The sequence below is a fragment of the Phragmites australis genome, chromosome 3, assembly GCF_958298935.1.
Source record: "Phragmites australis chromosome 3, lpPhrAust1.1, whole genome shotgun sequence".
In the NCBI taxonomy this organism is placed as follows: Eukaryota; Viridiplantae; Streptophyta; class Magnoliopsida; order Poales; family Poaceae; genus Phragmites; species Phragmites australis.
The window spans coordinates 43,906,495-43,918,407 of record NC_084923.1 but is presented as its reverse complement, the minus strand read 5'-3'; the positions used below and the strand labels follow the sequence as shown (position 1 = coordinate 43,918,407).

The following is an 11,913-nucleotide window of genomic DNA, read 5'->3' as shown; positions in this document are numbered from 1 at the left end:
ATCTCGTAGACGATGCAGCTTGAAGAAAACGTCCATCCGAAGATTACCGGGACCCATTGAGAATCCGGTAGACAACGAGCACGTCATAATCCCTTCTATAATGCTACGCCGGAGGAGCTGAAGAAATCCGAAATAAATCCGAACGCGCAGATTCAGAAGAGTCAGATTTAACAGAGCCTAGATGGCATGACATTACATGCTGGCGCAGAATAACCTAGCACATCAACTTTCTGCACATGATTGTGTTGTTCAATTGAACGTAACATGGGATCCATTCAGTAGGAAATCCAAAATTTGTCTACCACATCATACAATGTCATTTTATATATATCTAGTTATGCAGTGACAACGAGGTTCCCAGCAAGAACTTGCGAACAACTTTTAGTTCAGGACCAAATGTTGAGTATATGTCAGCAAATTCCATTGGTACGTCTCACGATACAAATTTGCTGCCTCAAATAAGCCATAGATTATATAGTCGTCACTGAATACATTAGCCGACCTCAATTGTCACGCAACACAACAGGAAGTGGTCAATGGCTCAATGCTCCGTGCACAAGAACAATAACGGCATGAATCGCACCTTGATGGGATCTATATGGGGCTGCCTTAAGTTTGCATCCATACCTTGCTGTAATGCTAAAGGGCAACAAATTCTGTGAATCCAGCCTCAGTCTGATACAATCACCGTCCATTGCAATCAGATTGCACCATCTGGTTTCCACACCTATATAAAATCCAATATCTTCACTCGCCCCTCAATGCTCAGGGTTTGATGCGGTTTCAAGCTTCTTGCGAGGAAGAAAACATCCAGGCAGAGCAGCAGTTCTCATCACCTGAGAGTGCACAGGAAATTGAACTTTGTTGCATCTTTCATTCAAGCATCACAACTATAATTTGTAGGACAATATAAAAAAATATATATAACATGCACCTGCCAAGTTTAAGTCTTCTTCAAACTCATCTTGCATGCCAAACCTTCTGTGCCCAGATGATGTTACAGCAAATGGAAGGTATGGATGAAAGGACATCCCGTTTACAGTATCTAAGATCAAGTAGATAAGATTAGAAAGGAGATACTACAGAAATAAACACAGTCTGTAAATTCCTCTCCTCTGGAAACACAAGTTTAGGAGGCACATACCAGCTGCTGCTTGGAAGGCTGTTACCCATTGACCACCTTGAAGGTCATACACATGGACCATGCCATCCTATAGGAAAAAAAAACTGTTCCAGTGTTCGCTGGTTCAAAATATAACTCAGATGAGAAAATGGAAGCTCACCTGCCCACCAGTGGCTAGATGTTTACCGCAGGGCTCAATATCAAAATATATTCTTTGGTTAGTAGTATCAGCTGATCTGTACAACCTGATTATGGAAAACCACACACACACACACACACACAAAAACATAACAAAAGCTTGCATAAAAATCAGAAGGAACATGATTCCATTTCGAAAATCCAACAAAATGCACTGATATAGTAGTTCTGTTCTACTCATTAAACTGATGTGCAATATGAAAGATTGGTATAGACATTGAAAGATTGCTAGAGTAAGATATGACCAATACATAAACTGGTTTGCTTCAAGTATGAAGGTAAGGGGATGCATATAATTTAACCGCACTAGAAAGTAAGCTTAGTACTTCACCTAATCAATTGAATGAACTCATCCCTAAAACCATTTAAGCATGCCATATGGAATGTAGATAAGTACGCATTGGAAAGTTAAACCATATCTGAGACATAACACCCTACCCTACACCCATAACTGAAGAAATAGATACAAGGTCTGCCCAAATGAAACATTAAGATATGATAACTGAAGAACATAGATTACCGACAGAAATAATAAATAATCTAATCCGATCACCTCAATAAGACCACACTTAACCATAAAATAATATCAAAATTCTCTAAGATTTTTTTTGTTAGGGCAAAAATAGAAGATTTGTCATAAAAAAAGTACTTACTTGTAAACAATGTCCACAGTATTACGAATATCCCAACATAATATGTATGGATCCTGATAAAAGATTTATAGACATGATATCACAGACCAAGAAGGATTGAGTATATCTATGCAAGGTACATATGAACCCTAATCTGCCCAATACTATGCCCAACTGATCAATTGTTGGAAAAATAGTTACCTTGCGTCCTCCAGTGTAGAGATAGTTCCCATCTTTTGAAAAAAGCACCTGAAATTTTCATCAATGTTATCTGCTATTCATACAGTAAGATCCAAATGTACATGACTGCTTTCCTAACCTGTGTAACACCACCAAGCTGGCCATGCAAGACATACAAAGGCTCCATATTACTCTCTGCATACACAGCAGTTGTCTGGCTGTATGAGCCAACAGCAAGCATCCCATTGTGCGGAGAGAATGAAATTGAAGATATTATACCTGTCATGAAAACGAAGTGCTCAGAAGTGCTTATGATTAAATTTGTTTCACTTCACAAGTCATAATGAAGAAAGCCTTTTCATCAATAATACTAGCCAAAAGTGAGCTGAAATGAACCAATCAAGATCTCTATACGTAAAGTTTAATGCCAAGTTTTATTGATTGTGTGCATGCGACATGGTTTAAAACACTGTTCCTATTACAATTTTGCATCCCAATTGCTGATAGTGCTCTAAACGAAAATTATGCAGACATGCCATATAAGAAGAAGAACAAGCTCCGGCACAAAGTTGTTTTGGTGATTTCGTTATGTGAAATACTATTGTTTCAGAAAATAAAATTATGTGAAATACATTTCACGAATCTATTTGATCAATATACTCCAACAGAGTTTGTAGGGTGCTTCAAGGATGTCATGGACACAAAACTTACTACTGGAATTTTCACTTACCGGTTGGTCCTTCACCTCCCTTAAGTAAAGAATACTGCTCGAAATCTCTACCAGGCCGATGAACATCAAATACTCTTATTGCTTTATTGTATCCAGCAAAGAGCCTATAGAACAACACACACCCAATGAATAAAATAGTCAAGAAGATTTTACGTCAGTTTGTTTGTCTGGTATGCAACTTGTATGGCTATACCTATCCTGAAAAGAAGGTCGAAGCTACAGGATAAAGCTTTGTTCGCCATTGGGGTGGCTTTTCAAAAGCACTGGTTTATTTCTAATTTTGACATCGAAGTTAGTTGGGAGCATCTTTTGTGAAGTTGTAACAGAAAAGCCCTACTAGCATTTGTAAAGATTCCTCTAACTAACTAGATTTCTCAGCACACCGTAGCAAAGCACAACAACCGTAGACTCTAAGAAGGTAGGCCACTGAGGCACTAACTTCCAAATAAACTCCTCGTATGCTATCTTAAGATTACAAAGTGAGACACTGATATGAGTACCCCCCCCCCCCCCCAAAAAAAACACAAAAATATCCGTAAGAAACCATACTCTTCTCATACTGAGGATAGGACTTAACAGAATCCCATGACTCCACACACCATGTTTCAGCAAATTTCCTTATGTAACATGAATGAAACTTAAGAGTCTGAGTGCACCGCACATACTTAGCTCCAGTAGAATTGAAAGAAACTGAAAGTGCGGCTGTTATTTCATCCATGGCATCATATGCTCTGTAAGTGCACCGGAGCTGCAATTCCCAAAATAAATCATCAGAACCGGAATTACCTATTAGCCATAAACCAAACATAACAAGCAGGAGCATCCAGTCTTACCTCCCCAGTGGTGGCATCCCAGAGGTGTATCGGATGATCACGACTGGTGCTTGCAAAGACACAGGTGGCTGGGTCTGCAAAAGAATGAAACACACATTCACCAATTGACCACAAAAGAAAAACGAACATGAACATATTATAGGAAGCAATTCATCACCCACCAGACAAGGACATGCACGGATACCAGCAGAAATCGTACACAGGCTCACCCTCGTTCACCTGAAGGAATGCGCCATAAGAATCTGCGGGGGAAAAAATAGAAATCAAAACCGCGTTTTGGAAGTAGACTGCCAAGGGTAAGCAAAGCATTCAGTTCAAGAATTAACAAGATAGATCGTCACAAGCGCAACAACAAACAACTAAAAACCAGAGGCGCACCTTCACCTCCGACGGCGGCCTCGGCAATGTGTTCCGCCGCACTGTACGCGTCCTCCGGCCTGCCAAGAAAAGAAGGAAACGCCGCAACTTTAGCTTCTTGCCGCGCGCGAGGGGGCCAGAAGAAGGTAAGCGCGAGGCGTACAAGTAGAACAAGCGGAGGGAGTTGTCGTCGGAGCTGGTGAGGAAGGAGGATCCGTCGGGCGACCACTTGACGCCTTTGAGGAAGTTATCGCCGCCGCCGCTACCTCCAGCGGAAGCGGCGGAGCGGAACTGGCGGGAGAAGTGGTAGAGCCGGCGAGGCGGGCGGTCGAAGCGGAGCTGGGGCCATGAGTACTCCGCCGCCGCCTCCTCCCTTTCCTCCCCATCCATCGCCGCGGTCTCGCTCCCCACGCCGCTCGGTGGCGCGGCCGCTGTTTCCTCCTCCGCCGCTGCCATCGCGCACTGCTCTTCTCCGGCGAAGCAACCAACCGGCTGGCTGTCTGGGGTTTCGGGGGTTTCGAGGGGTTTCTACCGGTACCCGTTTGGGCTGGGCCCAAACGAAATCATAGCCAGGCAGGCCTGGCCCAAACATGTCACGGGCCGGGCTCACGTGGGCCTTGACGTGTCGGACCGGGCCCAGCCCAACCCCACGTGCACGGCACGCACCTCTCCTCTCCTCGCCAGGTAGTTGGCGTCGCCAGGCGCCAGCCCACGGGTGGTTGCAGTGTTAGATCCGTCCGCCTGAGCCAGAGGGAGCAGTGAACCCGACGCCACGCGCCATGTCCGACGAGTCGCCGCCGCCGGCGCAGGCCCCCGAGAAGAGCCAGCCCGCCGAGCAGGCGTCCGGCGGGTGGGGTGGGTGGGGTCTCTCCATCTTCTCCGAGATCTCCCGCAACGTGAGTAGCGCTCCGACCTGACCGGCTTCTTACGCCACGCGTGGGATTTTTTTTTTCTCGGTGGGAAGGTCGGGCTAGGGTTTTTATGAATTGATGTGGTGTGGTTTGTCGCAGGCGGTGGAGGTTGCGAAGAGTGCCATCGCCGATATTCAGCAGCCGCCGGAGCAGGACGCCGGACCCGGCGGCGGGGAGAAGGAGAAGGAACAGGAGGGGGAGGAGGAGGAGCGACGCAAGGCGGCGCTGGACAAGCTGGAGAAGGCCAGTGAGGACTCAATCCTAGGCCAGGCAAGTACCTGCCTTTCTACTCTCTCGATATGGCTGCCGTGTTCTTGGCTATGCCGGTGACAGTGGTTGATGAATTGCTGTTTGTAACGTGTGTATGTGGGTTTCTGCAGGGGATGAAGGTCTTTGATAGCTCGGTGGAGAGCATCACGACCGGGACTTGGCAAGCGCTTGGGAGCGCATGGAAGAGTGGCTCACTATTTGTTCAAAAGTACAGCCCTTACTTTATATCTACTTCAGTTTCTGCTGTTATAGCCCTTTTGTGGATTGAACAGAAACATTTCAGTTCAGTGATGGCATACACATCCCATACTACTTCACCTACATTACATGAAACAGTTGAGGCAACCTAGGATTGCTCTCTCGAACTAGTGAATCCTTGAATAATGAGATACTTCAAAATCTCCACCCTGTCTATTCTGCTGATGAAACTGTGGATCTAGTCGGTTACATCATGTGGGCACATGAGTTTGAAAAACTGCAAAATCCATAAGGTTGATATAGTCCTCTTAGTTGTACGTTAGAAGTGAAATGCAGCTGGTATTTCGATGCCATTCCTTTCCAGTCACTGGTTGACAAACGAATATCTCCCAGTCGTAGGTTAAGCTTGTATTCAGCTGCTTGTGTACATGAATAACATGACACTAAATAGCTGGGGGGTTTTTTTGTAAAAAATAGTGATGAGATTCTGAAAACAGTCATTCCATCATAAATCTTTTGCTGTTTTGTTATCTAGTAACATGGCACTAAATAGCTGTTTTGCATATGAATCTTTTCGCGTTTTAAGCATTAATTATCAGGTTAACCTTCCTGACATATTATTAATGCTGGATGGTTAACAATGTGTTTAGTAACAGCAAGCCTGTAGTTTGTTAGTGTACTCCTTGTGTTGTAGTTTAATCTTTTTTGTTGTTGGTAGTGTAGCAACAATATGCCAGTTTGTAATAGTATGCCGGGTACTGTATCGACAACACGTCGGTTGTTGTAGCCACGTCCACCTCAACGAGCCACACATGCAAGTCCACCTTGGTGCCAGCGACGACGGCGACCACCTGGAGGGCTGGTATTTCGACACCGGCGCCACCAACCACATGACGGGTCGCCACGATGTCTTCGCGAAGCTTGATCGAGGTGTAGTGGGCTCTGTCCGTTTCGGAGATGGCTTGGTGGTCGACATCCGTGGCTGTGGCATCATCCTGTTTGTTGGGAAGAACGGAGAGAACAAAGCGCTCTCCGACGTCTACTTCATCCCACGGCTGAAGACCAACATCATCAACGCGGGCCAGCCGGACGAGGGTGGCTTCAAGGTGCTGATCGAGAACAACATCTTGCGGATCTGGGACTGCCAGCGCCACCTCCTCGCCAAAGTACATCGCGGGCGCAATCGGTTGTACATCATGCGCCTCGACGTTGCTCGTCCCATCTGTCTCGTGGTGCGCCACGACGAGAACGCCTGGCAGTGGCATGCGCGCTACGGCCACATAAGCTTCGACGCACTCCGACGGCTAGCACGCCATGAGATGGTGTGGGGCCTGCTGCAGCTGGAGCATGCCGAACAGCTGTGCGACACGTGCGTCACCACCAAGCACCGCTGAGCTCCGTTCCCGTCACATGCCAAGTATCGTGCGGAAGAGCGTCTCGACCTCATCCATGGAGATCTTTGCGGCCCCATCACGTTGGCAACACTAGGTGGACGTCGTTTCTTCGTGCTGATGGTGGACGACGCTATCCGCTATATGTGGCTGACTCCTTGGCTGCGAAGAGAGACGCAGCGATGGCGATCAAGACGATCTAGCGGAGGTGGAGAGCGGTCGGAAGCTTCGTGTCCTCCGCACCGACAACGGTTGTGAATTCATGTCCATTGAATTTACGCGCCACTGCACGGATGGCGGCATCTAGTGACACTTCTCCATGCCGTACAGCCCACAGCAGAACGACATGGTGGAGAGGTTCAATCAGTCGATCGTCGCGATGGCGCACGCGCTCCTTAAACAGAGGTGCATGCCGGCAGAGTTTTAGGGAGAGGCGGTAAGCACCGTCGTCTTCCTGCTCAATTGCGCACCGATGAAGAGCCTATATGGCATGATGCCGTTCGAGGCGTGGCATGGCTGGAAGCCGGCGATGAACTTCTTGCGCACCTTCGGTTGTCTGGCATACGTCAAGGAGGCGCGACCGCATCTGCGGAAGCTTGATGACAAGAGCACGCCCTGTGTCTTCATCGGCTACGAGCGTGGCGCGAAGGCGTACCGCCTCTACGACCCGAGCACTAAGCGTGTTCGTGTGTCGCGAGATGTGATCTTCGACGAGGACGCCGGATGGAGCTGGGAGGCAGATGCAGCTGGGAGCGTGGCTTTGTTGAGCGACTTCGTCGTGCAGCTCATTGTGAGTCAAGTTCATCTCCTAGCGGCTGATGGGTCCACCTCAACCTTAGGAGGAATACCGGCGACAGAACCACCTGCACCAAGTCCAGCGGCGACCGATGCGTTAACCAGAACGCCGAGCGGCGAATCTACAGAGGAGGCGGACTTCGTCACACCACCTGTGAATGACAGCGCTAGGCTCTATGCACACCACGTTGACAGCCCAGTACGCTACCGCATTGTCGACAAGCTGCTCGGCAGCGGGAGAGCTTCAATGGGATACGCTACCCGCGTCTTGGACGACGTCGAGCTGCACCTGGCGAGCGCAGGAGAGCCCAGCTCCTTTGTCGAGGCGGAATGCGGTGCAGTGTGGCGAGCAGCAATGCTAGAAGAGATGAAGTCCGTTGAGGAGAACGGGACATGGATGTTGGAGTTGCCGCATGGACACCATCCAATCAGGCTCAAATGGGTGTTCAAGCTCAAGAAAAACAAAATCAGGGCTGTGATCAAGCACAAAGCCCGTCTTGTCGCCAAGGGCTATGTGCAATAGCCGGGCGTGAACTTCGACGAGGTATTCGCACTTGTTGCCCCTCTGGAGTCCGTGCTCCTGCTGCTGGCGCTAGCTGCCCAAGAGGAATGGCCAGTCCATCATATGGATGTAAATTTGCCTTTCTCAACGGTGAATTAGAGGAGGAAGTGTATGTTGCACAGCCACTGGGGTTCGTCGTCGCCGAAGAAGATCACAAGGTCCTGCGGCTGCAGAAGGCACTCTACGGCCTGCGACAAGCACCACGCGCATGGAACGCAAAGGTCGACAGCACATTGAGGGCTCTTGGCTTCAAGCAGAGCGCGCACGAACATGCGATGTACCGGCGTGGCCATGGCAACAGGCTGCTGCTCCTTGGGGTCTACGAGGATAATTTGATCATCACAGGATTGGCAAAGGGGGAGATCGATTGATTCAAGGCGGAAATGAAGACTCAATTTAGGATGAGTGACCTCGGTTTGCTCACCTTCTACCTTGGGATTGAGGTCCAGCAGAGCATCGGCGGCATCACGTTGTATCAAGCACAGTACGCCGCTCGAATCCTGGAGATGGCAGGGATGAGAGATTGCAATCCCGTTTACACCCTGATGGAGGAATGGCTCAAGCTCAGTCACGAGAGCACGACGACGGAAGTGGACGTGACGGAGTATAGGAGACTTGTCGGAAGCCTCCGCTACCTCATCCACACGTGGCCAGATCTCGCCTTCAGCGTCGGGTTCGTGAGCCGCTTCATGGAGCGGCCAACTCGAGCATATGACGGTCATGAAGAGGATCTTGTGCTATGTTGCCGGGATGATCAATTACGATTGCTGCTATGGGAAAGCAGAGGAGGGACGGCTGGTCGGCTACAGCGACAGCGACCTCATCAGTGACATTGATACACGGAAGAGCACTTCTGGCCCTCTGTTCTTCTGGCACTTCTCGCCGGTGACATTGATACGCGGTGAGTTGGCATTCTCTCAAACAGAGGGTCATGGCCCTGTTGTTCTGTAAAGCAGAGTGTGTCGCCGCCGCCACCACTGCAGCTACACAAGGTGTGTGGTTGGCTTGATTGCTCGGTGACTTTAAGGGGAAACCTACCGATACTGTCAAGCTCAAGGTTGACAACCAATCAACTCTAGCACTGAGCAAAAACCCTATGTTCCATGAGCATAGCAAATATTTCGATGTGTGATACTACTTCATCAGGGAGTGCTTAGACAACAGGAGTTTCAGTGCAGACTTCATTGGCACAAAGGATCAGCTCGCAAACATCTTAACAAAGGCATTAGAGCGAGTTCGATTCCAGGAGCTTAGAGCTAGGACTGGAATGATCCAAATTAAACTAAAGCAAACACACAAGGCTTTGGGGAGTAATGTTAGTGTAATCCTTGTGTGTGGTTTATTCTTTTTTCGCTGTCAGTTAATGTAGCAACAGTACAGTGGTTTGTAGCCGTATGTTGGGTACTGTATCGACAGCACGTTGGCTACTGTAGCTACGGTAGCCCCCTCCCTAGAGCATGGTTTAGCTGTTTTCTAAAAACATCAGAAGCTGTTAGCAGCGAGAAAACTCGTGTGTCCAGTGTGTGTTCTTCCAACCCACCTTCCACAGGATCAAATCCAACATAGTTGTCTCTCCTGTACTTGGAGAAGAAACACTTCTGCTCAGTGTATTTATATGATTATATCTCTCTGACTATAGCATTGTTACTTTCCTAGATTGGAGAATTCAGCGTCAAGCCTGGCTGAAACCATTCAGCAAGGAGAACTACCTGTCAAAGCATCCACGATAGCACCGACCATTTTAGAGGTAACTAGGACTCGTAATGGTATTTCTTCTACATGTCTGTGAAATGAATATCATTTTAATATTTAAAACTCAATAATGACAGACAGGGAAGTCATTTACAGCAAAAGGAATGGAAGTGCTTGAACGTGTTGGAAAAGAGACAATGGAGTTTATCGTTGAAGAGACTGGTATGGAAGTTGATAAAGGTAGTGCCGGTGAAGGTGACCAGCAGACAGAAGAGGAGCAGTTTGAAGAAGTCTCGTTTGACAGATGCTTCTATATTTATGGTGGACCTGATCAATTAGAGGTTCTGCTTTGTTTTCACAAGGTTATTGTGTGTTTGTTTATCAATCTTTGCCCCCTTTTCCTTAGTTGGTTGTGGCCTCTCTTTTTTCTTATGCTAGGAGCTGGAAGCACTATCAAGCCACTATGCATTGTTGTTTAATAGGAAAAAGGGGAAACTTAATGCTGAGCAGAAAACATATTACGATGGACAGCTCAAAGAAATACAACATGTTGTCAGTCTTAGTGTCAATGCTGAGGAAGATGGACCAGACTCTGACAAGGGGAAGAAGATTGAATCAGCTGATACTGACGCTGATGCTGAGATGAAGAAATTATGTGAATCAAGTGTTAGCAAGGCTGCAAAGATGGCTGCAGGGTATGCATAACTACGTCACTCTGTCTAAATTCGAAACTAGTATACTGATACTTTTATTTAGTTTTGTCGAGTAATGATGAAGTTAATGAAATCATGTTCATATACAGAGATCCATTTTAGCATGTGACTCACTAGCAAGGCAGCAACATCTTAAGGAAATTCATATGTATATATGAAGGAAACAACCATTTTTTTAAAAAAAAATTGCAACATATTGTCCATCATTAAACTCAGTTCTGCAAAGCGTCTTCTCATTTGAGCTTCTTTGTCAGCATTCCTTTCATTAAAAGTACCCGTGAGGCCGTGATTACATTTATTACCTTTGCAGGTTCACCAATGCCTTGGGTGGGCTTTCTCCGAATGAGATTATCAAACGAACAACTAATAGGCTAGAGACCATTCACTCAGAGGGTGTTCATGTATGTACATACTATATACTGTCCTTCCTTGCTCCTAAAACTGTGGATATTGCTTTGAAAAGAAAAAAACTCCTTGCAGAGATTATCGGAGATGTGCTGCCTCGCAGTTTCTCAGCTTCTGGTACTTGGGAAGTCGGTAATATCTGCAGCGAACAAATCAAATAATGAAGATGATGAAAACGACACCAAAATTGATTGGCCTGAAGATCCTATTTCAAAAGCTAAAATAATCAGATGGAAGGCGCAATCCATCTCTGTGGATATGGAAAAGGTCTCTACTAGTTTTGCTACAGGTAATGGTTCTCTCGTGATTACTGCATGTAGGACGTGTGAACTTCGGATTTCACAAATATCAACTCATTTATCTGTAGGAATCTCGGATGTTGCTGAGGCTTATGCAGCAGCTATACAAAATGCTCTCGCTGACAAGCAGGATGATCTCCCAAATCATAAGTCGGTGCAGGAGAAGGCTAAATCCATATCCAGCCATCTAAATTCCGATCAGATTAGCGCTGTCAGCAAGCTACAGGACGCCCTGCAATCCCTGGCCTACGTCGTCGTTTGCACATCCATGCCAAGTGTGTGATTGTGGAGTTCCTTCTCAACATTGCTGTTATTGTTAACAACCCTTTCTGTACATTTTGGGTGGGCGTTCCCTTTAGGGTTTGTAGAAGTAGGGCCCCCAGCTATCGAACCACACTAGGTGTGATTGTTGGTTGTCGTGTTGTATTTCGTGGCACTTGGAAAATTGTTGCTCTCTATTTTTCTCTGAGAACAATGAATTACTGATGTTCAATATGCAAGTGAACTGAGATATTCAACCATCGCCGATGGTTTAGTGTTCAGTTCGGTTTGGATTCTGTTTATTTATTATGGATTCAGTTTGGTGTTGGTTACGATCCAGCCGGATCATACTCGTACTAAGGC

At 46.9% G+C, this 11,913-nt stretch overlaps 2 protein-coding genes across 2 annotated transcripts; one reads left to right on the top strand and one right to left on the bottom strand.

The window, feature by feature from the left end:
* Positions 1–240: 240 nt before the first annotated feature.
* Positions 241–4,563, bottom strand: LOC133913264 (uncharacterized). Its single transcript, XM_062356368.1, has 13 exons — positions 4,217–4,563; positions 4,075–4,133; positions 3,858–3,938; positions 3,697–3,770; positions 3,529–3,611; positions 2,864–2,967; positions 2,273–2,412; positions 2,155–2,202; positions 1,975–2,027; positions 1,284–1,368; positions 1,145–1,211; positions 935–1,045; positions 241–836 (listed from the first exon to the last, which is right to left on the bottom strand). Exons 1-13 carry the CDS (start codon positions 4,507–4,509, stop codon positions 784–786), a joined length of 1,251 nt encoding a protein of 416 aa, XP_062212352.1. The 5' UTR covers positions 4,510–4,563; the 3' UTR covers positions 241–783.
* A 194-nt stretch (positions 4,564–4,757) lies between these two features.
* LOC133913263 (uncharacterized) lies at positions 4,758–11,852 on the top strand. Its single transcript, XM_062356367.1, has 9 exons — positions 4,758–4,949; positions 5,064–5,234; positions 5,345–5,442; positions 9,837–9,927; positions 10,010–10,213; positions 10,311–10,567; positions 10,896–10,986; positions 11,066–11,279; positions 11,358–11,852. The coding sequence occupies exons 1-9, from the start codon at positions 4,833–4,835 to the stop codon at positions 11,570–11,572; spliced, it is 1,458 nt and encodes a 485-aa protein (XP_062212351.1). The 5' UTR covers positions 4,758–4,832; the 3' UTR covers positions 11,573–11,852.
* Positions 11,853–11,913: the final 61 nt, after the last annotated feature.

Coding starts and splice junctions, on each gene's coding strand:
- LOC133913264 (XM_062356368.1), bottom strand. CDS start 4,509: ATGGCAGCGGCGGAGGAGGAAACAGCGGCCGCGCCACCGAGCGGCGTG. Junction 3,771..3,857: donor TCCGTGCATGTCCTTGTCTG/GTGGGTGATGAA, acceptor ATTCTTTTGCAG/ACCCAGCCACCTGTGTCTTT. Junction 837..934: donor AGAAGACTTAAACTTGGCAG/GTGCATGTTATA, acceptor GTGCACTCTCAG/GTGATGAGAACTGCTGCTCT.
- LOC133913263 (XM_062356367.1), top strand. CDS start 4,833: ATGTCCGACGAGTCGCCGCCGCCGGCGCAGGCCCCCGAGAAGAGCCAG. Junction 5,443..9,836: donor GGCTCACTATTTGTTCAAAA/GTACAGCCCTTA, acceptor TTACTTTCCTAG/ATTGGAGAATTCAGCGTCAA. Junction 10,214..10,310: donor GTGGACCTGATCAATTAGAG/GTTCTGCTTTGT, acceptor TTCTTATGCTAG/GAGCTGGAAGCACTATCAAG.